Below are 27,260 nucleotides of genomic sequence, written 5' to 3'. Positions count from 1 at the left end.
GGGAAACTGCATCAGCAACATAGCTGCTCTACCCCTGACCTCCTCTACTAGCTAATAATGCCATCCACAGCCATCTATCTACAATTCCAGCAATCTGTGTGTGTGTGTGTTTCCCGACAACCACTGGTCCGATCTAATTGAAACTTGCCAGGTATATTGCTGGGGACCTGAGTTTGTGCCTTTTCAAGATTTGATATTAATCGGACAAGTGATTCCCAAGTTCTGGCCATTTATTTACCAACCAATGACAGGACACGTGCTGCGTAGGTGTGGCCGATGCGCCATTTAGTTACCAATCACAGGACACGTTGCTGCGTGGGCGTGGCCGATGCGCCATTTAGTTACCAATCACAGGACACGTTGCTGCGTGGGCCGGTGCACGGCCGGCCGACGATGACGTCACTTGCCGTGCTGGTTACGATGGGGATCGATCGGTGCCTTAGTTACCGTGGGGTAGGAGTGCCAATGGTAAATGGCAGCGAATGTCATGGCAAGCAAAGACAGGGAGGTAAACTTGATTTTAATTAACTCTGTGTGTAAGTATCATAGCAGTTGTTACTTCAATGCAAGCGATAATTCGTGGAATGATGTGAACATTCCGTACGGGCACGCACTACTTTTGGATAGTGATGACTTGCTGTATTCTAATAATTTCTCGATTTCTTATGCGCATTTATAGATAAACACAATGCCCCAATCCAGTCGTCGTTTATGAGAGCGAAGGAATGGCCTGTGTGGTTGTTGTTTCTGGCACGCGGTTTGAGTTTTTTGCGGGGGGGGGGGGGGGGAGGGTTTGCACGTACGGCCACGCATCTACGGGCATGCACTCGTGTACTTAAAACGCAGAAGATGAAATAGTAGTTTCCTAATTCTGCCTTTTCATTTTCAGTGATTTGTTGCTTCGTGTTTTTCAGGATACATCTGTGGGCACGACTGTGTTCACAGTCAGGGCAATAGATCCAGACCAGGGCACGGGGGGTTCTGTGCTTTTTTCTCTACAGCCACTGTCCAACTTTTTCCGATTAGACGGTGCACGGGGTCATGTCACCCTAGCTCAGACTCTCGACTTTGAGAATACTGAGGTGCACCAGCTTCGTATCAATGCTACGGTTTGTACAGTGGGATCTCCATCTCATTCACAAGTTATCTTCAAGGTTCACAGATTGCTTTCCTGCACTTGCAGAGCACTTACTGCATTGAAAATCCGTTGAATCAGCTTTGTTGGCATGTTTGGTCTGAATACAGGACCAGGACTTGAGAAGTCCACTCTCTACCATCACAACGCTGCTCATCTCAGTGTTGGATGTTCAGGATACAGAACCCACCTTTCTTGGCCTGCCTTATGGAACGAGCATACCTGAGAATTCCCCAAAGGTGAGTCAAACACCAGATCATGATTTCTTGTACACTCCTGTGCTGAATGGTTTGGAATATAAATTGAAATCCTTCTTCGCTTGCTGTATTAGAATGTATATTTATTGATAATATGCATCTATTTAACCAATACTTGATTTAACTAGGATTCAACCATATTTTGTTCTAACCATTGCATCATGAGAATGGCATGCCGATGCTGCTGACACAGTGTCTCTGTTGATTTTGGCAGGAATTTAGAATTTGGCCAAGGTCTTAGCATGCCGTGTAATATTGTTGTGGGCCAGGGTTCGGTGGTGAGCACGACCTCAAGGGGCTCCACCGAACACACCGGAATTTAGTTCGTGACCCTCGGATAAGTCCGAAAGGCACGGGTCCCTTACAGGACCATGAATCGCCAATAATTCGACCGCGTGGGGAAGGGTTATTTGCCAATCTTCAAAATACCTTATTACCCATGCGGCAAAGCTACCGGGGAATTCACACCCTCGACAGACCTCGAGCGGGACGAGTCGTTACCGTTCCCGAACCGTGTGTAACCCGAACGGAAGTTACCGAGGCCTGTCGGTCCAAATGAACAATTTACTGCCTCGTTATTTCTCAACACGCACCGTGCTAAGCCAATAAAAGAAATGACAGGGAACGAGCTGGGACATTCACCAATAGGGAAATTTATTACAATAATAATCGGGGCGGGAAGCACGTAAGGGCAGAGTTATCCGAATATCAGGCAGGCCATGTACAGTGAGCAAAAGAAAGCACTTACACAATTCTACTTGAAGACGGGCCCACATACAGGCACCCACCCAAAAGAAACGGACCCTTCAGGTCTTTATTGAAGGCTTCCAGCTTGGGGAAAGGTGAGCTGGAGGGCAGAGCCTGTGCTTGGACTTGTCCGCCTCGTACGGTCTTCGACGATCTGGCTTGGTGGCGGGACTCAAACCCACAGCTTTCACGTGGTGTCAAGGACGAAGGCACCAGGAGTAGAGCGGCAGATGCCAGCACGATCCAGACGGCAAAAACAAGCGAGGAGGTGGTGAGGCAGGCAAAGCAAGTGATTCTCCTCAGGCTCCGACGCCAACACAAAGATGAACACGAACACACACTCCAAATGGAGCCTGGTATTTTTGTCTGCTCCCTGAGCGGGGTGAAGCCTCAGTGTCGGACGCTCTGTCTGCGCTTGGTTGGACAGGGATCAGGTGTGTTGACGCGCTGTACGCTCCTGATTGGATAGGGATCAGGTGTGTTGATGCACTGTTCGATCCTGATTGGACAGGGATCAGGTGTGTTGACGTGCTGTTCACTCCTGATTGGACAGGGATCAGGTGTGCTGATGCGCTGCGAAAACTTCAACTGAACAGCAAGGGGAGCCTGGTAAAGCGCTAGTTCAGTGGAGGAGTTATGATATGGAATGGCAGGGTGGTTGGTTTGTCGGATCTAAGGATTTAAAGACCTGACTATAAAATAACTTCGCAGCACATGCATACTTAATTACCCATTAAACAAGGGACGAGACCCCAACTAGAAACACATACTTACTGATATAACTGATCTATAAGGACTCTGGCTGTTGTGTGCGATGGGTTCCACATTCGTAACAATATATTAATCAAAACCTGCTGTGGGATATTTAACGTCGACTATAAAATGCTCGTAGATAGGACAGGCAACTTAACATATAGGGAATATATTTCCATCGTTTTTCAAAAATACCTCAAGTCCAAAGGTCAAAATTGTAAAAGTCAATTGATTGTCATAATTCGCCGATACAGTGATTATTTATGCAAATATGGTGAAATTTTTGCTCTCTATCCCCCCACACTCAATGCATATCTCTTCTCTTTCTTCCCGTTACTCCCAAATTACTTTCCCTTCTTTCTTAACTCTTCTCTTTCTTCCCCTTACTCCCAAATTACTTTCCCTTCTTTCTTAACTCTTCTCATTCTCCCCTACCCTAGTTTATCTCTCTTATCATTCCAACTTCTCTTCCTTTTCTCAATTATATTATCTTGATTTATGCAACTCCCCCATTCCCAAGTATACATCATAAAGAAATGACTCTTACATTTGGAAGGCAATCATTCTGATCAGATAATTGTATAACTATTCAGCAACAACAACAAAAGTTTTTGGATTCGTTTCTGATTTTTCAGGGGGGAGTTGGTCAAATGATGGCATTCCTCCATACATTGCATCATTTTTGAGGACATACAAACATCCCTTTCTGGACAGTTTTAAGTTGATGTCTTTATGGGACATCATCTCGGATATCTTCCTTTACCATGAGCTATATTGCTTTCTTTAAAGCTTGATGTTTGACCTTCGTTGCACATGGCCATACCGAACAAATCTTCTCTTCCAAAGTTTTTCACTAGTATTGATTTTTAATCTCTTCCTGATTTCTAGGCATCTAATCTAATAAATAAATAAATGTCATTTTCTGTCTGTCTGTCTGTCTGTCTGTGTGTAACACCAAGCATGCCAAAACTACTCGGCCATTTGCCACCAAACTTGGAACATGGACTAAGTTTGACCTCATGGTGTACATGGGCAACTTGGCTTCATCTGTAATCACAGGGGTTCGGGAGGGAAGATCGACAAAAATTCTCTATGTAAATGTGTATTGTGTTGTGCTGCCCGGTGATGGTAGCAGAAGGTATTACAAGTCAGCTGTGGCGATAACTTGCATTTTTGCACTGTACGAGTATATGTCCCTCGAGAGTGGGAAGCCCCAAAGCCAACCTTTACTAATCAGGGGAGGCAGGAGGAGGGATGGTGGGAGTCTGGAGGGAAGGGAGTGGGAGGAGGCAATGGTGGGAGAAGAAAGGTGAAGGGGGTGGGAGGAGGCAGGTGGAGGGGTTGGATGAGGGAGGGGAAGGGATGGGAGGAGGGAGGGGAAAGGGTGCGAGAGACAGAGAGAGAGAGAGAGAGAGAGAGAGAGAGAGAGAGAGAGAGAGAGAGAGAGAGAGAGAGAGAGAGAGAGAGAGAGAGAGAGAGAGAGAGAGAGAGAGAGAGAGAGAGAGAGAGAGAGAGAGAGAGAGAGAGAGAGAGAGAGAGAGAGAGAGAGAGAGAGAGAGAGAGAGAGAGAGAGAGAGAGAGAGAGAGAGAGAGAGAGAGAGAGAGAGAGAGAGAGAGAGAGAGAGAGAGAGAGAGAGAGAGAGAGAGAGAGAGAGAGAGAGAGAGAGAGAGAGAGAGAGAGAGAGAGAGAGAGAGAGAGAGAGAGAGAGAGAGAGAGAGAGAGAGAGAGAGAGAGAGAGAGAGAGAGAGAGAGAGAGAGAGAGGATGGGATGCGAGTAGGGAGGGAGGGAGCAGGAGGGATTCGGCGTTGCCGAGCAATGCCAGACACCCCTGCGAGGATTGAAAAACTGAACTTCTGTCCACAAACAATCATTGCAATGTGGGGAAGGTTGAATGAATCTGCTTGAAACCATCATTATGAATGGTAGTCTCTGCTGCACAGCCTTGTGCACAGGTACATTGCCGTGAAGGAGGAGCATAACTTTGGTTAGCGTACCTGGGTGTTTTTTTATTTTATTCATATGAAATCAAGGATCATGGAAGAGCGAAACAACAGAGTGGAAAACAGCAATGTTCTGACAGCATGGCAGTGGGGCAAGAATGATGGGAATGATCAAACAGAAAAAGTGAAAGAGGAGGAAAGGCACCAGCATATCAGAACAAGGCCCCCAATAATACTCGTACGTGACCCAGACAGGACACATGAACCCAGCACAAAAGCACACTCAAAGGTACTCAATGAGATGATGAAATGCATTACATCAAGAAATAAACAATAAATGGAAACAAGACAATTTTGGACAGGTATCCTCAACTTTTGAAGATGGCCTTTTGAAGCATAGAAGATCGTGTGTGCCTTCAAAGGAACACTGAACAGGAAGAGACTAATTTGTCCTCGATCGCCTAATGCTATTTTTGCATGAGGCAAGTATAATAGTCCCTTGTTATTGTAGTTTTGTGAAGCATATATTCAATCTGCTGGAATCCCTTGTCATCCAAGAAAATCGAGGCCATGATCTTCCTGGCTAAAGGTAGGGCATGAAATTTCTTGGGTGGTGGTGATCCCTTGTGCTTCCTTTGTATATATCCCAATTTTTTTTTCACGATCCCAGTGGTGAAGCCACATTTTGTCATCAGTTTCCAGATGAAAAGATAAAGTCAATTGGACATGCATTGAATACTCGTAGTTAGAAAATTAAAAAAATTCTCAAATCCGGATCTGGATCCAGATCTTCACCAAAATCATATCAATTCCTCCTTGTGACGCACCCAACCTGCCCACCAAATTTAGTGTGAATCTGTCCACAACTTTTTGAGATATCCTGCTCACAGGCAAGCAGACAGACAGGGATGAAAACATGACCTCCGTCCACCTTCAGTGGTGGAGTTAAGAAGCAAACATGTCAGTTTACAATGAGCAAAAAACCCACAGCTTTACAGTGCCAATGAATGCCCCACTCCGAGAACCTTTCACACACCTATCTTATCAGATTGTCAATGAGCACCCACCTAAAAAATAATTGATCTTCAACTAATGGATCATCGGTCGACCCTGTCTGCATGTGATGTCAGTCTATAATTTGTGATCGTGACTCTAAAATACCATTAAAAAGTTGTTTTGCATTTTCTCAATACATCAGTCTTTTTCACACTGTCTTGAACAGATGTGTTGTAGATAAAGGAATGTGATCTCCCCGAAGATGTTTCATTGACTGTACATATAAACATCTTGCAGGATTGCATTCATGTGATAGCAATAAACATGATTTCTTTTTTCATTTATATCTGTTATAAGGTGTCATGGCATGACTGGAAAACATGATAATTTTATATGTCTTTCTGATTGATCATCTTGTCAGATCCGGGAAGGGGCAGGAGGCAGTTTAGCGATATATTTAGACTTGCATTTTTATACGTGTCCAATTGAGTGATTAAGTCTCAGATGTCCTTTTAATCCCTTCAATCAAATTATAGATATACTTCCATGGAATCAAAATGTTTCCATTAATGATTTAAAGATCAACTTGACTCCTGTCTTTTGCCCAGAATGCACTTAATTATACTGTAATGCAACTTAAATCCGCTAATGATGATCATTTTGTCTCAACCATGGGTCAATGATGTGGTGTTAATTTGCAGGGCACAGCTATTTTAACGGTTCGTGCTAAGGACCAGGATAAAGGCAACCCTCGAGGGATAAAGTTCTCCATTGTTTCTGGTAAGTTGCTTGTAATTTTTTGACTATTTTACAGCTCTTTACATACTTTTTTGAGGATTAGTTCCTTCTTTTCTTGAACTTTTTTTCCATTTGGATAAGGTATTTTCATGAGTCTGTGCAGCTGTGTTCTTATTTGTCCACACACGTGAAGCAAAGAGCGGAGATAGACAATCGGTTCACTTCTGTCTCTCTGTCCACCTGACCGCATGTCCACAAATGTCAGTTTATGGTCGAGGAACAACTTAATTTCAATTGAATGTTATACGTCGAACAGGAATCAGAAAACGAACCTGCAGTTGAGCAGTACTTTGGCTCTGAATTCGTCCTGATTGCACATGCGCAGAGAGGAGCGAGATAATTTGTTTACCGAGACCTTATGCCTGTCTGGTACTCAAACAACATTAAAAATCACTAGCATTCCATCTCCGACGGGTTCATAGATGTCTCACCTCAAATAAGAAAATTTTTGGAGTGTGTAGTTTTGAAAATGGGAATTCAACGTAAAGTGATGTGGACCGTGACATGTGGTACATGTTTTCTTTATAGACAATGCCGGTCCGCTCAGGAGAAGAACTTTCGTTGGGGATTTAAAATATGTGGTGTGCATAGCTCAATACTTGCGGAATCCAAATAAACAATAGTTGCCATGGAAACAGCAATTTGGTAATTTGGAAAATTTGACCTATCAAGTGTTTTACATGATGGAATGTTGTGCACAACAAATTTTGTTGATACGTTTTCTAATTGTCCCCCCCCCCCATTGGGTGTTTTAGATGTTTTGGATGGCATTGACTTTTACCTTTGACTAATTTTGACCAGATTTTATACATTTTATATGTACTACACGTGTACAGATAAGCTGTGCAAGTTTCAAATTGATATCTTGAAAAATCTCTGAGGTTTGAAAATAATAAAATCATTAAAATATCCTATTTCATTTAATGGGGTGAAATTGTCATGGACACCATTTTCTCTTTCCCAAATGGAGCTTTTTCTATGTCACATGGGACTTTTTCTCTGCCACGTGGAACTTTTCATGATACTACCAACCAAGATGAGCAGAACTTGAAAAATTTGACAGAGAAAAATTAATTAATTAATTAATGATAATTTGTGCCCTCTTGGCTTGATAATGAGGCGGATAAACAATTGGGGGGGGGCTTCTGATTATGTCTGGTGACCCTCACGTGTTACTACAGAAAGCCCTCAGACAGAAGGTCTGAGGGGTTTAAGGGTTCTCATGGGGTCTATAGGATATACAGGGTTTTATGGTTCTTAAAGGGGTCTTAGGGGTATTAAAGGATTTAGGGGTCTTGAATGGGCTTGTGGGTCTTGGGGTATTGGGGTCTGAAGGGTCTTAGGTGTCTAAAGAGTCTTTAATGGTCTTTATGCCTGGTGTTGGCTTAATGGTTGGGATGGCGGGCTTGGGGAACTTAAGGGGAACCTTGGATCCTGAGTTCAAATTCCGCTTGGCCATTGAATTAATACCAGATGGGGTTAACTCAGCCTATCATCCTTCTGAGGTCGGCAAAATGAGTACCAGCTTGCTGGGATGACTGGGCCAATCAAGTATGTTGCGTCAGAATGGCAACCCATCCAGGATTGTACTCAATAACCCAGGAGACTTTTTCGGCAGCACCGATGCTCTGTACAGAGTATGGTACCAAATGGATGGATGGAATGGTCTTTGGGTTAAAATGGTCTTTGGGTTAAAATGGTCTTTGGGGTCTTATGGGTTTTAGAGGTCAAAAGGGTCTTCGTGGTCTAAGGGTCTGAGGAGACTAAGGCATCTTCAGGGGTCCTAAACGGTCTTCAGGGTATTCGTGTCTTATGGGTATTTGGGTCTTATTCATGGTTTTATGAGTATTATGGGTCTTAAAGAGTCTTTAGGGTATTGGAGTCTTCAGGGTCTGAAAGAATCTTGGGGGTCAAAATGGTCTTCGACGTCTTAAAGTTTTGGGTCTTAAATGGTCTTAGGGGTCTTAAAGGCTCTTAGGGGGTCTTAAAGGCTCTTAGAGTTGTAAAGGGTCTTTTGGGTCTTGTAGTATTTAGGGTCTTAAGGGTCTTTAGGGGTCTCAAGGGCCTGAGGGGTCTTAAAGTGTATTGAAGTCATTAGGGTCTTGGGGGTCTTTAGGCCCTTAAATGGTCTTGGGAGGTCTTAAGGGATAAGATTCTTTTTATTTTAATACAATGTCGAGGCTCATATAAGTGCAAACACACAGAACATATAATAAGGGGAGCAGGAGACAAGAGGGGTGGGGGAGGGAAGCACAAAACAAAGGGAACAGTGACTTTCAGAGATCTGTTGAAGGGAGAGGGATGGGGCAGGTTACAGGGGGAAAACAAGATGAACACGGCACAGACATTCAGGAAGGAAAACAAGGAATTTGAAGTAGGTGGTTTGGAGTGGATTAACTGTGGATTTAGAGGAGGGAGACAGGTTTGAGAGTTCAGACCTGAGATTCGAAAGATTTTGTTTCCTGGCTCTCCTGAGGGTGGAAACACACTTGTTCCGAGCTTTGTGGAATGAACTGAGATTGTCTTCAGGCAGTTGGATTTGCCTTCCATGAAGTGAAGGCAAGTTGTATTAAGACCTCAAAGACAGGGAACGTAATGTTTTTAAGGACGTCATACAGGACAGAAGCAAGAGGCATAAAGAACGAATGTAACGTGTTTAATAAGGTGGTGTAATAACCACTGCGTCAATGGCGGTAAGCTTCCAGAATTCTTTCTTTATGTAACCTTAACAATCCTAATTTTATTTCAATTTAATTATGTACTTGAACACCACAGAACACAAATCACCTTGTTATCGCTTCAAAAAAACCTGTTTGAACATTTTAAATAAGGACATTAAAACTTTGACATTTGGACATATTAAAACTTGGATATACTAAATACTTTACTAAAAACCTCACAGCTTATTAAAATACTGCACTTCAAACATCAAGCCTGGTGTTGGCTTAGTGGTTAGGGTGGTGGCTTGGGATCCCAGGGTCCTGAGTTCAAGCCCCGTTGGCTGCTGGATTAACACCAGGGGGTTGACTCAGCCTGCCATCCTTCCGAGGTCGTCGAAATGAGTACCAGTGTACTGGTCCCGGTGTATGCCCTGGTTAGAATAGGTGTACCATATCCCTGTGTGTCATAAGAGGCGACCAGGGTTGGCGTCAGGAAGGGCATCCGGCCATAAAACATTGCCTCAAGAAAAAGCCCAACCCCTGCACAGCAGGGAAAAATGGCTGTAAAAACGGTCATTTTTTTTTTTTTACTTCAAACATCACAGCTTATTTAAATAATTAGAACATCATAACTTATTCAAATACTTAAAATATCACAGCTTATTTAAATGCGTAAAACCTCATGTTTTATTTAAATACTTAAAACATCACAGCTTATTTAAATATGTAAAACATCACAGCTTATTTCAATACTTGAAACATCAGGTTATTTAAATACTTAAAACATCACAGCTTATTTAAATAATTAGATCATAACTTATTCAAATACTTAAACCATCAAAGCTTATTTAAATACTTAAAGCATCACAGCTTATTTAAATACTTAAAACCTCACAGCTTATTTAAATACTTAAAACCTCATGGTTTATTTAAATACTTAAAACCTCATGGTTTATTTAAATACTTAAAACATCATGGTTTATTTAAATACTTAAAACATCACAGCTTATTTAAATATGTAAAACATCACAGCTTATTTCAATACTTAAAACATCACAGCTTATTTCAATACTTAAAACCTCACAGCTTATTTAAATACTTAAAACCTCACAGCTTATTTAAATACTTAAAACCTCACAGTTTATTTAAACACTTAAAACCTCATAGTTTATTTAAATACTTAAAACCTCATAGCTTATTTAAATACCGAAAACGTCATAGCTTATTTTAATACTTAAAACATCTCAGCTTATTTAAATACTTAAAACATCACAGCTTATTTAAATACTGAAAACATCATAACTTAATCAAATACTTAAAACATCACAGCTTATTTAAATAGTTAAAACATCTCAGCTTATTTAAATACTTAAAACATCACAGCTTATTTAATCTTTAAAACCTCACAGCTTATTTAAATATTTAGCTCCAACAGCTTATTTAATCTTTAAAACCTCACAGCTTATTTAAATATTTAAATGCAACAGATTATTTAATTTTTAAAACCTCACAGCTTATTTAAATATTTAAAACCAACAGCTTATTTAATCTTTAAAACCTCACAGCTTATTTAAATATTTAAAACCAACAGCTTATTTAATCTTTAAAACCTCACAGCTTATTTAAATATTTAAAACCAACAGTTTATTTAATCTTTAAAACCTCACAGCTTATTTAAATATTTAAATCCAACAGCTTATTTAATCTTTAAAACCTCACAGCTTATTTAAATATTCAAAACCAACAGCTCATTTAATCCTTAAAACCTCACAGCTTATTTAAATATTTAAATCCAACAGCTTATTTAATCTTTAAAACCTCACAGCTTATTTAAATATTCAAAACCAACAGCTCATTTAATCCTTAAAACCTCAGAGCTTATTTAAGTATTTAAATCCAACAGCTTATTTAATCTTTAAAACCGCACAGCTTACTTAAATATTTAAAACCAACAGCTTATTTAATCTTTAAAACCTCACGGCTTCTTTAAATATTTAAAACCAACAGCTTATTTAATCTTTAAAACCTCACAGCTTATTTAAATATTTAAATCCAACAGCTTATATAAATAATGCACTTTAAACCTAATAGCTTATTGAAATATTTAAAACCTCACAGATTAACTAAATAACAACTATCTCACTGCTTATTAAATACTTAAAACATCACAGCTAATTTAAATAATAGCAATCTCACTGCTTATTAAATATTTAAAACCTCTTTACATAGCTTTAGAATGCTTTGAAGGCCTTCATAAGGCTTGCTTTCTTTTCACCCCACAAGGGGAATATGCCACTTCAGCAAGGGATCGCGCTTCATGGACCAAGCTGTTGAGTGTGTGTGTGTGTGTGTGTGTGTGTGTGTGTGTGTGTGTGTGTGTGTGTGTGTGTGTGTGTGTGTGTGTGTGTGTGTGTGTGTGTGTGTGTGTGTGTGTGTGTGTCTCGTTAGTGGTTATCTCCAAATGTGGGTTTTAGAAGGTGGAACCGTCCCAGGTTTCAAAGTGTCCACTTTTGTGTGTGCGTGCATATATACGTATGTGTGTGCACGTGTGAGCATGAATATATGTGTGCATGTGTCCAAGTTGCTGATGTTCGCTGCAAATCGCAAATTTGATTTGTTCACTAACAAATCTCCACATGTGGGTGGGTTTCAAAAGGTGAAATGGAGACTCTCAGGTCTCAAAGTAGCCACCTCTGTTAGCATGTATATGGGTGTGTGTGAGAGAGCACGTGTGTGTGAACGTGCATGTGTGAGTGTGTATGTGAGCACATGTGTATGAGCATGTGTGCACATATAATCATGTATGTATAATCATGATTCATGTGTAGGCCTCTGTACAATCATGACTGTGTGTGTGTGTGTGTGTGTGTGTGTGTGTGTGTGTGTGTGTGTGTGTGTGTGTGTGTGTGTGTGTGCACGCACGCTTGTACGCATGCTTGTGCAGTCACCTGCACTACCCCACGCTATGGTATGCAGTTCACTCTGCACACACTGTCACTCTGCTAAACACAATAGAAAATACATCCCATGCTTCTTTGTAACAACTGATCGATGGATCAGAGTATAAATTATGTGCACGTGCTGTTAACAGTTAACGCCCATCTAAGGACGGCACGCACATTGACGAAACACTGGGATGACAGTTTATAGCTGGGCCGAGATTCAAACCCAGGCTAGAGATATTAGAGTTCAGTCTGCGTACTTCAGGTAATCCTGCCAGCCACAAAAAAATCACCATAGCAGGAACAAACTAGAACAGCACTTGAGAGAGTGCATCGTATCCTCTGCCAGGCTAAACAGTATACGTTTTGTGACGCACTGATATGTCAGATCTGGATCCAGACCTGAATCTAACCTGCTTGTTCTTCTCACCTGACCAATTATCTACCTATTTTTCTCATTGCTTATCCACAACCTGCTTGAAATATCATGTCATATATCGTTTTTGGCCCCATCTCTCAATGGTGAAGGTTCACTTAAAAAAAAAAATTCTCTTATCTGGATCCAGATTCAGATCTTCACCAAAATTGAATCAATTCGTCCTTGTCACACACCCAACCTCTCCACAAGGCTTAGTCCAAATCAATCCATAACTTTGTGAGATATTGTGTTATATATGAGTTTTAGCCTTATCACTATTGAATTCAATGGTGAAGAATCACTTAGAAAATTCCTGGATCCAGATCTGGATCTTCTCCAAAATATAATGAATTAGTCCTCGTCACATACGCAACCTGTCTACCAAATTTCGTCCAAATACGCCCACAATTTTTTGAGATATCCTGCACACAAACAAAGGGACGGTCAAACAGACAGACAGGGGTGAAAGCATAACCTCTGTCCACCTTCGGTAGCAGAGTTTAAAAAATAAACAACAAAATAACCACATATCCCATATGCCCTGACAAGTTCTGATTTCTCCACCTCCCCCCTCCAAATGAAATTGGGTAGATTAGGTTAGTATTGGTTGTAGCCTGGTGTTGGCGCAGTGGTTAGGGCAACGGCTTGGGATCCAAGAGGTCCTGAGTTCAAGCCCCGTTGGGCCACTGAATTAATACACCAGGGGGTTGACTCAGCCTGTCATCCTTCCGAGGTCGGCGAAATGAGTACCAGTATACTGGGCCGGTGTATACCCCGGTTAAAATAGGTGTACCTTATCCCTGTGTCGTAAGAGGCGACCAGGGTTGCGTCAGGAAGGGCATCCGGCGTAAAACATGTGCCAAATCACTATGCGGATCATACGGATGATCCGCTGTGGCGACCCCTAATGGGAGCAGCCGAAAGAAGAAGAAGAAGAGGTTAGTATTGGTTGTTTGAATAGAAGAACCAAAATCCACGTTGAATAGAAGAAGAAATAAAACCTCGACAATAATCTAACGACAGAGCATTGGTGCTGCCAATGCAGTTTATTGGCAAGGGTTATATTGGGTGCTTTACCATTGCCTTCCCAGCATTGTTTGTCTATGCTCTATCGTTTAAATGCTAAGCACCAAGCAAGGAAGTAGTACTTACTATATTTGATGTCTTTGGTATGACTCGGACAGGGTTTGAATCGCCAACCTCCCAGACAATATAACCATTGTGCCACTGAATGCGGTGTGTTAAATATAGACTGATAGATACAATTGATATGGTAGTGATGAAGCAATGGCATTATTGGCCAAATGGCCTCCTTCTGTGTATAATTTCCTTGCATAATATTGCACCCAATATCTACCAAATGTGGGATAAAGTGGTAGTGGGAGTTACACCCTCTTCGAAATTGAACAAGAAGAGCAATCAGAGATTGCACACTCTCGCCATGACTTGTTTTGTGTGGTGTTTGTGTCATTTTGTGTCGTGTGTGTGTGTGTACTGGTGTGTTACTTTATTAATAATAGGCATAACTCGAACTATCACTTTATAACTGCTGAACTGATGACCGGATACCAAGACGTCCTGCTTTGATGTAACCTTGCTTTGATCGAAGAGCTGACCCTGATCCATGACGTTTATTAATAATTATTCAATTTAATTCAGAATGGGATTAAAACAAATCCAATTAAAATCAAATGGCAGACTAAATATGAACAATACTGCATTGGAGTATTCAGAAGGAACCCGAACAAGCAAAAAGCAAAGATTAACTCGTCAGGAAGGACCTGGATAGGATTCGGGTTTCAGCTGCTACTCCTCTACCTTCAAACCCATCCTGGCGCAGCCAAGCGAGTCCTATTCAAAAAATAAAAAAAGAACCCAGATCAAATCATTCTGGCTTCTCGACGATGCGTCCGATCAGGTTGTAATTTAAAACTGATATTCCTCATCACGACTAAATCATAATGAAGCCGTTGAAAAGAATGAGTTAAAATATATATTTTTGGTCATTCCAATATGGCTGCCAGACCATGTGACTTATCAATTATTATTGAACATCCTGGTTCACCAAGGCTTGGGGAATGTGGGTGAAGTCTCCCTCGATCTATCCAGCCCTTCTGGAGAAGAAGATTTTTATAGGGTTTAGGGTACATCCAATATGGCTGCCAAACCACATCATAGGTGTGAACGTTTTGTTCCGAATTGATACCTGTAAAGTTTTGCCTTTATCTGTTCAGCTGTTTCAGAGAAGAACATTTTTGAGTTTTACAACATATATATATATATATATATATATATATATATATATATATATATATATACATACATATATATATATATATATATATATATATATATACATATATATATATATATATATATACATATACATATACATATACAACTTTTTTTCTTCTGTAGACCAATTTTTTCCGAGATGACCCTAAAAAATTTTCATACTGATTGGATGCAGCATTCTACATATGAAATTATGACGTCATAACGAAGGCACCGATGACATTATATAAAAATCACACTTATTCCCCATGTGGAGTACTTGCCATGTACCAAGTTTCAATTTTTTTTCCATTCTGTGGTTTTGGAAATACAGAAGTCCAGTTTTTACTTTTTTCCAACATGGCTGTCACACCATGTGACATATGATTTCAAAATTATCATTACAACATTATACATGAGATGGAGCTCCAGTGGTGAAAATTTCGTGTCAATCCGACAATCGGTTGCAAAGTTAAATACTCATGTTCTGTGCGGACAAAGAAACAAACAGATGAAAAATCACTCATCGAGTGACACTTGGCAAAACAGAAAGGCACTTGGGAGAGCGCATACCTCCACCAGGCTCAACAGTCTATATGTTGTATTCCACTGATAGGTCAGATCTGAATCCAGATCTTAACCAAAATCGAATCGGCTTGTTCTTGTCAACTAACCAACTCGTCCACCTAGTTTTGTTATGACTTGTCCACAACTTTTTAGGATATCATGCTCTACATAGTTTTTTCGCCCCATCTCTCAATGGTGAAGAATCACTTAAATACCAGAAGTTCACTCAGTGGAGCGCAGACCTCCCCCAGGCTGAAGAGTTTACATTTTGAATCCCACTGATAGACCGGATCTGGATTCAGTCCTAAACTAAAATTTAATGAGCTTGTTGTTGTCACCTAACCAACTCATCCACCGACTTTCATCCGAATCCGTCTGTAACGTTTTGAAATATCATGCAATACTGTATACCGCTTTAGCCCTATCACTCAAAGGTGAAGAATCACTTAAAAAAATTCTCGAATTCGCATCCGGATCTGGATCTTGACCAAAATCAAATCATTTCTTCCTTGTTACATACCCAACCTGCCCACCAAGTTTCGTGCGAATCCCTCCAACTTTTTGAAATATTATGCTCTATATCGCTATAGCCCAATCACCCAATTGTGAAGAATCGCTTAAAAAAATTCTGGGGTCGGGATTCGAAGCTTCACCAAAATCGAATCGATTAGTCGTTGTCACACACCCAACATGTCCACCAAGTTTCATCCGAATCTGTCAACAACGAGTTGAGATCTCATGCAATATTGTTTTTTAGCCTCATCTCTCAATGGTGAAGAATCACATAAAAATTAAATAATTATTGGATTCGGATCCGGAATCGGATCTTCACCAAAATTGAACCAATTCCTCCTTTGTCACACATCCAACCTGTCTACCAAGTTTCGTCCGAATCCATATCTATCATTTTGAGATATTGTGCTATTTATCGTTTTTGGCCCTTTCTCTCAATGGTGAAGAATGTCTTAAAAATTCTGAGATCCGGATCTGGATCTTCACTAAAATTAAGTGTTGATGTCCTTGCCTGGTCACCTACATACACAAAAAAATTTCCTAACGATTGCTTGAAAACTGTGTCCAAAAATCGTGTCACAAACAGTCAAACGCTACAGACTAACAGACTTGGCGAAATTTTTTTTTCACCAAGTAACAAACAGACAAATGGACCCAAATGCACTGCCATCTCTTGTGGCGAGGGTAATATACCATAAATTTGTCTATTTCCTGCCGACCATTGCGTTTTGTACGATATTGTACATTTCACAGGCTTTAATGAATTATACTGTGTTCTATTATCCGAGGGATTATTTGGAGGCAGAAGATTTCATATGACCATCAGTGACTGGATGCAAGCTCTGCCAACTTGGTAGTTTGACTTACCAATGTTGAAATTCTCAGCATGTTGTTTTTTCTAATTTATAACAGCTTAACAAAACATACATGTTTTGTTTTGAACACGAAACTTTCAAACATTATTTGAACAAGTTTATACATGGCAGATATATTTCCCATGGGGTTGGAAGTCGTCTTCCTGAATTGATCTGCCTAATGCTCATCTCATTTTTGGAATCGACAGGACAAATGGCTGCTTTAAAAAAATCCGATAAACTTCAGCCGTCGATTGCTGTCGTTTTCGACTAAGTATCCTTTCTAAGGACAGTTCGAGTGAGACGCCTTCTAACCATGAATAGCACTCAGGTGGTGATCCATTACGAGGGAGGCATGTGCTCCAGATCAATGCATCCAGCGAGTTAGTGCACTCTTCATGAAGCAGAAGCAAAGATGGAGTCAAACAGATGATAACCACACTGCGAACATTGAGGTCGAACGTCTCAAATGAATCATAGCCATTTAGAAAACGATAGTATATTCATCCACTCTGGTTTAGAGAGCGATAACTACTTAAACACTGTTCATTTAGCGATCATTTCCACTTTAACACGTTCTGCTAACACAACATGCACTTTTTTCCCCCCTCTCCACCCTTTTCATCTGCTTCTTCAAAGGAAACACAAATGGAGTACTTGCAGTAGATGCCACAAGTGGACTTATCAGTGTTGTGGGCTCGTTAGACCGAGAAAATCCATTCTACAGTGCTGGATTCACCCTGACTGTTCGTGTAAGCCTCGGATTTTACTCACATTTCACTTTGCTCACACTTATGTAAGGCTTTGTTCACAGTGGCCAGCACAGTAATGAAATAAAACATGACCAGCTGAATTATACAAATGTTTTGCTTGTTATTTGGATTTATTTTTTTATGAGGTTGCATGACTTTGTGATGGTTATTTTGATAAAAATTCAAATTGCCTTTTTTATTGCCTTCCTTATGCTTTGTGACTCATGCTACCCAACGAGATGCAGGATGTAGCACGTGTTTGATGATCCTTTTCAGTTACCTTATTTCCTGTCAACCGGATTGTGTACACGAATGCAAAGCAGCTACAAAAAGTGAAAGGAAGCTGTCGTTTGGCCAAGGATGCCTGCGTTGTGTCTACGTCTCGTGAAATTTCCATTTTATGAACACTAGGATGCAACTCAACATAAGCTATGTGGAGGGGGATATAGCTCAGTGGTAGAGCGCATGCTTTGCATGTATGAGGCCCTGGGTTCAATCCCCAGTATCTCCATGTTTTGGTTTTTGTATTCACCGATGAGGCCTCCAAGTCCAAATCCCATCTTTAACCGGACTCAGTGGCATCATTACCTCCATCGATATATCAAAAAGTTATGTTTTCATGCTTGTCTGTCTGTTGATCTGTCTGTGAACAGTATATCTCAAAATGTTCTGGACTTTTTTTAAACAAAACTTGGTGGACAGGTTTGGTGTGTGACAAGGAAGAATTGATTCAGTTTTGTTGACGATCCGAATCTGCACACGAGAGTTTTTAAAAAAAAAAAAACTTTTTGAATGATTCTTCACCATTGAGAGATGGGTCCAAAAACGATGTATATCACGATATTTCAAAAAAGTTGTGGACGAGTTATGACAAAACCACAGTCGATGGATGAGTTGGGTCGGTGAGAAGATCAATCCGATTTCATTTTGGTTCAGGTCTGGATCCAGATCCGGCCGATCAGTGGGATATAAAAGGTAAACTGTTCAGTCTGGTGGAGGTGTGCACTCCACCGAGTGCTGCTCTCATTGTTTGAGTGTCTTCTCTGAGTCTGGGAGGTTCATGGTTCAATCCCCACCAAGTCATACCTGAGGCTTTCAAAATGTACATGCTGCTTCCTTGCTTGATTCTCAGCATTTATAAAGAATAGAACAGGGACCAACAACCACAAGTTGGCAACATGTGCGCAGTCCTTGATCGGCCAAATGGCTTTGTCCTGTGATGAAGTTCCTTGCAAGAAAACCTATATTATATTTATTTATTTTTGTTATTATTCTTTTTGTTATTATCACTTCCATCCTCCCATCTCATAAGGACCAACACAAAGAGCGGAAGTATGTATACAACTGGAAATGCTGCAAAACGCACACAAAGTAAAGCAAGATGCCACTTGCTGCTCCTCCCCAATCCCCCCATCCCCACCCCCGATAACCTCCCTTCTTGCTCCTGGTTATATGTTCAGTGTCTCGAACGTTTGCACCAGAGGACTCTCTGGCTGATGTTATCGTGGGCAATTCCAAATGAAAATTATTGAAAAAGAAATGGCCAAGGAAGGTGTACACAAGTGTGGGGGAGGGGGGAGGGGGGGACGTGCAGCTGGCCCCACCTGACTCTGCTTGAAGAATTGCGTCTCGTCTACAAAGCATCATTACAATTGCTAACTCGGGATACAGGATGAAAATTGAAATGCTCCAATGGAGGATAATATAAAATTCAAGGGAGAACCGTTGTCTATAAAAGTGTATTTTAGTTGAATGTTTTGAAATGATCCATGACATGAAATGCATGCAAGGAAAATATGTGATTTGAAAATGAACCATGTTTCATTTGTTTTTTGTATACCTTGTCGAGGCTCGTATGAGAGCGAACACACAACCCACAACGAGTGGGGGCATGAGACAAGAGGGGCGGGAGTGGGAAGGACAAAACAGTGGGGGACAGAGACATTAGGAGATCTGTGGAAGGGAGAGGGATGGGGCGGGGAACACGGGGTATATAAGATGGATATTACAGGGACTTTCAGAAAGGAAAGCAGGGAATTTGAAGGAGGTGGGTTTGGGGTGGATTAACGGGGATAGAAAACATCGAGGATTTGGATGGGTGAAGATAAGAGGTGGTGGTGAACAGCTGTTTCTTAGGCCTGGAGGGAAGAATGGGATTGAACAGAGTGAGGGAGTTTATTCCAAAGGCGGGAAAAAGAGGAATGAAAGAGTGAAGGTGAGCAGTGATTCATGATTTTGGTCGTTTTACCAGAAGGGGGTGGTTGGCGGACCTTGAGCGCCCTGCCGAAAATGGTGGGGAAAAATCGCAGACACAGCAGGGGGGGGGGCGAGACCGGAGAGGAGACGGTAGAAGACAGAAAGACCAACGACCTGCCTGCGGTGAGAGAGTGAGAGCCCAAAGACTCAACCTCATCGCAGGAGATGCCAATGATCCGAAATGCCATGGTTTTTACAGCGTGAAGCCGAGAAAGGTGGGAGGCAGGAGCACCAGCACAGAGGGGAGAGCAGTACTCCATCAGGCTTCAGATGAAAGCTTTGTAAGTAGTCAGGAGCTCAGGTGGGCTGAGGAAGGACTTTGCACGATGGAGGATTCCCAGTCGGCAACTGGCTTTGGAGGCGAGGTTTGAAATGTGGCTTTCCCAGGAAAGGTCATGGCAGATAGTGAGACCCAGAAGCTTGAAAGAAAGGACTTCTTCCAGAGGATTGTTGAGAAAGTGGATGGGGGGGGGCGGGTTTCTAAACGGTCCTTTCAGAGAGACATCGTGAGAGTGTGAGATTTGTCTGGATTGAATGACATGTTCCACCTGTTGGACCAGTTTGTGATTTTATCCAGATCAGCAGTGAGCGAAGAAGCTGCTGATTGCTGATTGCCAGTCTGAGGGATGACAGATTGTACGGCAGAGGGTGGAGTCATCAGCAAAGAGATATAGAGGATTTTCCAGAGTCGGAGAGATCATTGATGAAAACCAGAAAAATAACAGGGCCCAGAATGCTGCCTTGAGGAACTCCAGCCTGGACAGGAAGAGGGGATGAAAGAACTTCATTTAGGGCCACATATTGGCTGTGACAGGAGAGGAAGTCTATGAGCCATGAGTGGAGATGGCCTTGGATACCCATAGAAAGAGAGTTGTGAGCAGGGCAGGGTGACAGACTGTGTCAAAAGCACGTGATAGGTCAAGGGATATGGCTCTTCTTTATTGTCCGGCATTGAGGACCTCCATCCATTGTTGGAAGAGCAGAAGCAGCATATCCATTGTTGAGTGACCTGATCTGAAACCAAATTGATGATCGGAAATCAAGCCATTGGAGAAGAGGAAGGATTTAATGTCTGAAGCGATGATGGATTCCATCACCATGCTGATGATTGGGAGAAGGCTGATTGGTCTGTAGTGGCAGGGATCTGTTTTTGCACCTTTTTATGGAGGGCAGTAATGTTTGCTGATTTCCAAGCAGATGGCAGATGACCTTGGGCAAATGAGAGGGTTGCAAGAGCAGAGGAGCAGGTTTTTAGGACACTTGGGCTGATGCCGCCTGGACCGGTTGCAGAATCTGAGCCCAGGTTTGACAGCAACCTCTCCACATTGTCAGAAGAAATGGACACAGAGTCCAGGGACAGTTGGGTGCGACTGGGTAAGGTGGGTACAGAAAGCGATATGTTTTGGACACAAGATTTCGATGCAAACACTGAGTTTAGGCATTCAGCGTTTTTGCGTGCGGTATCAGCAGTGCGACCATTTGGGGTAAGGGAAGGGATGGAGGGGGAACATACACCAGAAACAGATTTTATTGGATGCCACCAGGATTTGGAGGTGGGAGAGAGGTTTTGAGAGTTCAGACTTGAGCTTCAAAAGATGTCTTCTGGCTCTCCTGAGGGTAGATACACACTTGTTCCGAGCTTTATGGAAGGAACTGAGATTACCCTCAGTTGGGTTTGCTTTCCATGAGGCAAAGACAAGTTGTTGCAGGACAACTGCCTGGCCACAAGCTTCCGTGAACCAAGGGCGGGAGGAAGGGTAGGACAACTGAAGATGAGAGGAGATAATTCTGTGCATGAGGGGGAGCAAGTTTCTTTGAAAGAATTCCCAGGATGAGTTGTTGTTGGAGAAAGTAGTGATGGGAGACCAGTCTGGAAGTTTGATGGCTGCTTGGAGACCCTGCCAGTCGACTTGAGTGAAATGCCAGACTCAACAGCCCTAAGGTGGTTCTTTGATAACAGCCAGAGAGAGGTCCACTTTGACAAGCATGTGGTCAGATGAACCAATTGGTGCGGAGGAAGAGCAGCAGATATTTTCACGGAAATTTGTCAAAATCAGACCCAGAAGAGATGGAGTACCATTGGTTGAGATCCGGGTCGGGAAATTGACCGATTGAGTCGGTCCCAATGAGTCGCATAAAGCTTTTGCTGAAGTGCCATGACAGATGAGAGAGGTACCCACACCGACCCAACTGGCGTGATGACAATTGAAGTCACCACATTTGAGGAAGAGAGAGTTTGGATGAGAAGATAGAAGTTGGTCCATGTTTTCAGATAGTGAGGTGTAGATGGAGTCATCACTGTTTGACGGTACAGTACACATATAAACATGAGGTGGGAGTGGAGGGGAAGCCGTTGCCAGAGGTATTCCTGGGGGTGTTAGGGGTGGGGTGAGGGCAGTGCATGGAAAGTGAGGAATAGTCTTTGATGAAGAGAGAAACTCCTCCAGCAGGACAAATTGTTGAAGTTGATGATAAAATTACGTCTCAGGCAGGGTTTGTACAAAGTGTGAGCATCATTGTTTTGTTTTTCCATCACATACATCTAATTGCACATGTAAAATAATGTAAATTCTTACAACAGCAGGAGAATAATAATGGAATAATTAGAGTTCCCTTACAAGGAACTTCAATGTGGGAGGAGGCCATGAGACCCACCACAGCCTGAGCGATGATTGACAACCTCTGGTTCTCTTTGTCCATGCTCTTACCCGTTTATATAATTCTGAGCATCAAGCAAGGAAGCATCAAATACCTTTTAAAAGTCTTTGGGATGACCTGGCCTGGTTTGAACTGCTACTCTCCCAAACTCAGAGAAGAAGCTCGAATAATTACACCACCGAATGATATGTTCACTCTCTTGTTTTAATAAGAAAACTGTTTTTTGCTGGGCAGCAAGTGGCAACCTTTCCATTAGCTTGAGAATTGTATCGATGGTCGAGTTCAGATTAAAGAGGGAATATATTCACACGAGCAAATCAGAGGCAGCAACTTGTGCGCTCTTGCTTAATTATTGTGGTTGCATTTAACGACTTTGTCAGCCAATGATGTATTCACCAAAGCATTCAACACTCTCTGTACCTCATGTCACCTGCCCTGGCTTAGAACTTGGGAAACATGTGTTTACAAAAAATGCTGATGGAGACTATCAGAATAAAATTACAGAGGAATCATTTAAATGAAATGATAGGTTGCTGTTTTCAAAAACAGAAAGCATTGGGCAAGATTATCTCATTCAAAACTAGAAGGGCACTCGGAAGAGTGCATATGTCCGCCAAGCTGATTGGTTTACGTTTTGTATCCCACTGATAGGCTGGATCTAAATTCGGACCTGAACTAAAATTTAATCGGCTTCTTTTTGTCACCTAACCACAATTCATCCACCAAGTTTCGTCCAAATCCGTCCACAACTTTTTGTATTTGGATCCAGTTTCAAATCTTCACCAAAATTGAATCAGTTAGTCCTTTTCACACACCCAAACGGTCCACAAAGTTTCTGCACAATCCATTCATCACCTTTTGAGAGATTGTGCTGTATATCACTTTTGGCCCTATTAATCAATGGTGAAGAATCACTTGAAAATTAATTAATTCTTGTACTATTTGGATCCGGATTCGGATCGTGACCAAAATAGGTGAAAATGCCCAGGTAGGTGAAATGGTTCACTGACTCCACAACTACTCTAGTAATAGGTACTGGTAGGGGTGAAGGACCAATGGCAAGGACGCAACCCTGACAAACACCAAAGGACGTGGGGAAAGGTGATGATGAGTCGGTGTCCACTCTGATGCGGGCTGTTTTATGCTCATGGAAGTTTCGGATCAGGTTGAGAAGTGATGATTTTTTTTTTCCATGAGGAGCACCTTCCATAGGGATGTTCGGTCGGCAGACTAAAATTCGGCCATAATGTCAATATACGCCACATTTAATGGACGCTGAAATTCCCGATGAAGTTCTGCAATAATACGGAGGGCGAGTATGGCATCCGTTGTAGACCTGTTCGGAGTGAAACCAGATTGCTAGGGGCATCTATGTTGTAGAAGGAGGGGGTGAATACATTTCAAGAGAACATGAGCAAAAACCTTCCCAGGGACTGATAGCAAGGTGATCGGGCGATAGCTACTGCAGTTGGAGTGGGGGCCTTTGCCTTTGTAGATGGAGATTTTTATGCCATTTTCCCACTCGGCTGGAACATGCCCAGAATGCCAGACATTTATAAAAAGCCAGTGTAATACGACTCAAATTGGAGTCTCCACACATTTCAGCAGTTCTACGATGATGTTATCACACCCAGCAGCTCGACCATTTTTGAGTTTCCTCACTGTGCGGCAGACCTCAGACAAGGATGGAGGGAGGATCCATACGCACAGTGACATCATCACCAGCTATGAGTGCCTCTTCCTCCAAGTCGGGGGAGTGTGTACCAGGGGGAAAGTTAAGCTCCTGCTGAAAATGTTCTTTCCAGCAGTTGAGGATTTCCTTATTGGTATGGTGGGGGGGGGGGGGGGTGCTTAACTTCATGATTGGAATGCTGCTTTTGTTTTTATTTTAATATGCACTGGATTGATCAGAAGGCAGGTCTAAGGTCATTTTGATGAATACCTTCCTCAGCTTCATCAGCCAGGTGCTCATACCAAGAGTCAAAATCTTTCCTCGCCTTTGCCCGATTGACGCCTCTAAGGTGCCTTCTTTCGGGGATGTTTCCTTGAAGTCGTGCTTCTTCTTCTTGTTCTTTCGGCTGCTCCCGTTAGGGGTCACCACAGCGGATCATCCGTTATGATCCGCCTATTGATTTGGCACAGGTTTTACGCCGGATGCCCTTCCTGACGCAACCCTGATCACCTCTTACAACACAGGGATATGGTACACCTATTTTAACCGGGGCATACACCGGGCCCAGTACACTGGTGCTCATTTTGCCGACCTCGGAAGGATGACAGGTTGAGTCAACCTCCTGGTGTATTTTTAATTCAGCGGCCAACGGGGCTTGAACTCAGGACCTTTTGGATGTCAAGCCGCTACCTTAACCACTACGCCAACACCAGTCGTGCTTGCCTCTTCATATCAATAATGGCCAGGGTATCAGCCATCAACCAGGGCCGTTTCTGTTTCCGACTGAATCCAACTGTCTTGGATGCTCTAGAGAGGATAGCATCATGGATAAGAGGCCAACACTTCTCAACATCATCTGAGAGTTCACCCAAAGCATCAAATTGGTTCTGAATGGCAATGTTTCTCGAGCTGACAGCTCCGGATCACGAACCATAGCTTCCAGATTCAAATGTCACCCAGGTCTTATTTGATAATGGTATACAGAGTGCAGACGTTTTTCAGCCACAACTGGTCTGTGGTCAGTGTTTTACGGAGCTTCGGCGCCTCTGAAAACCTGATATGATTTGAAAATTGAATGATCTCGAGATAAAATGTGATCCAGTTCTTTACGGGAGTAAGCATCATGAGAGATCCAGGTGAATCTGTGTATGTCTCTCCTTCTGAACCAAAAACCCATAATGGATAGGTAATAAAAGGAGCAGAGGGAGATTATACAAAGAGAGTTGTCACTCATATTGCCTGAACTGTAGTTCTTCGTAACAATTTCAAACCCTGTACGATTAGTGCCAGATGATGCATTCAGGTCGCCAAAAATCAAAAGTTGGTCATGAGTGGAGACCAATGCCACAAGAGACTCCAATTGCTCATAGAATGTGTCTTTCTCTGAACTTGCAGAGATCTCAGTAGGGGCATATGCCACAATCAGAGAAAGGGCACCATGTCGATATTTTAGGTGAGCCGTAAGTAGATGGCTTGAGGCAGGGAGACATGACATCAATGAGCAGCTCATATCATTTGCCAGTAGTAGGGCTTCCCTATAGTTGTGCTGTGACTCTCCTGAATGGATGAGGGTGTAGTCACTGACTTGCTGCTGTCCACTATCGGGTACTCTTGCTTTGGACAGGCTTGCTACTGATGTTCGGAGCCTTGTCATTTCATGCACCATAGCATCTGGATATCCAAATTAGGCAAATGACAATACATTCCATGCAGCAATACATCTAGTATGCCGAAGATCAGGAATCAGCGAGCCGAGGATGCACTGCATCTCAACCTACCACCTCCCTGAGAGAGGGTTTGGGTGGTAGGTATCATACTCGCTGGGGAACCAGCCCCGCATTGTCCTACAATTCCTAAATAGTCAGGGGCTCTAACCTTGGTGCCATAAATATTTGCCATCATTGAACAGTATTGGGGGGGGGGAGGTTGATCCCTGATACTCATTCCCTTGGGACAGGGGAAACATGAAACACAGTAGACAGAGCCAGTTCTTCATAAAGTTGAATAATGTTCTTCCATCTATGTCAGACATTGCCATTGATCCCAAAAGGAATTAATGTGCCAATGAGTGGCCCAAGGCATCACTGCTGCTTGGTGCCAGGCTATTTAACCCACAACTATGGATTTTAAATTGGAGTTAATCTTCTCCTAGGTGGGCTGCCATACAAGGCTGATGGGCCCTACCTGCCCGGAGCAATCTGGTTTTTGGCACCAGAAACGCGCCTTTAACACCTCAGACATCTGTTAGAAATGGGGGTCAGCACGAGAAGCAAGGCAGGAGAAGTTTGGTTCGGAGAGGCTATAAAAGACACTGACTATATGAAGTATTTCAGAGATGGGGAGTGGCTCAACTCTCCCCACCACCCAGTCAATCCTATGATGAAGGCCTTGTAAGTGGATAAGAGTTCACATGTGCCAAGGGAGGACTTTGCATGACGAAGGATGCCCAGTCAATGGCTGGCTTTGGAGGCCAACTTTGAAATGTGGTTTGCCCAAGAAAGATCATGGAAGATATTGAGATCAGGAGTTTGAATGACTGAACTTCTTCAAGAGGATTGTGAAGAAAGTAGAAGGGAGGGTTTGTCAGAAAGTAGATGACAGACAGACAGACAGACAGACAGACAGACACAGAGACTGAGATGGAGACTTGTGAGAACCGAAAGACACAGTACAAGTTTTGCACCAGCTCCTGATTCTATCAAGTTTTGCAGAGAGGGAAGAGGCTGCTGCCTGCTTATCTGAAGGATGAGGGAAGCTATGGCAGAGGGTAGATGGGGGTGCGACACAGCACAATGTGGAGACATCAAACGTGGGTGACAAGATGGATTGGCATTTGATATAAGTTGAGAGGGCCATAGAACAACCACAACAACACCAATCTGTGATAGAAGGAATATATAGTGCCACCAACAACACCATCCTTTGACTGTTGGGTTTGTAATGCTGTCCACTGGGAGCCGTGACATCATATGGAATGTCGAGAACCCTTTGCCAAAAGTCAAAGTCATGTTTATAACTGCGCTTAACAGGATAAAATCTGAAAGTGAATTTACATCTCTCTCTCTC

At 42.4% G+C, this 27,260-nt stretch overlaps 1 protein-coding gene and 1 non-coding gene across 2 annotated transcripts in view; both read left to right on the top strand.

Annotated features, from left to right (window-relative positions):
- Positions 1–27,260, top strand: part of CDH23 (cadherin related 23) — a 683,120-nt gene that overhangs the window by 176,623 nt on the left and 479,237 nt on the right. The window contains exons 7-10 of the mRNA XM_085883587.1: positions 915–1,109; positions 1,246–1,374; positions 6,532–6,610; positions 17,496–17,608. Coding sequence (XP_085739713.1) covers positions 915–1,109; positions 1,246–1,374; positions 6,532–6,610; positions 17,496–17,608 — 516 coding nt within the window. The remainder of the gene's footprint in view (positions 1–914; positions 1,110–1,245; positions 1,375–6,531; positions 6,611–17,495; positions 17,609–27,260) is intronic.
- On the top strand, positions 18,048–18,119 carry TRNAA-UGC (transfer RNA alanine (anticodon UGC)). The gene has a single exon. It is a non-coding gene; the product is annotated as a tRNA-Ala (tRNA).

This window comes from Eptatretus burgeri, chromosome 5 (assembly GCF_056783735.1).
Source record: "Eptatretus burgeri isolate ZD-2024b chromosome 5, Ebu_testis_v1, whole genome shotgun sequence".
NCBI lineage: Eukaryota > Metazoa > Chordata > Myxini > Myxiniformes > Myxinidae > Eptatretus > Eptatretus burgeri.
This window is presented reverse-complemented; position numbering and strand designations above follow the sequence as displayed.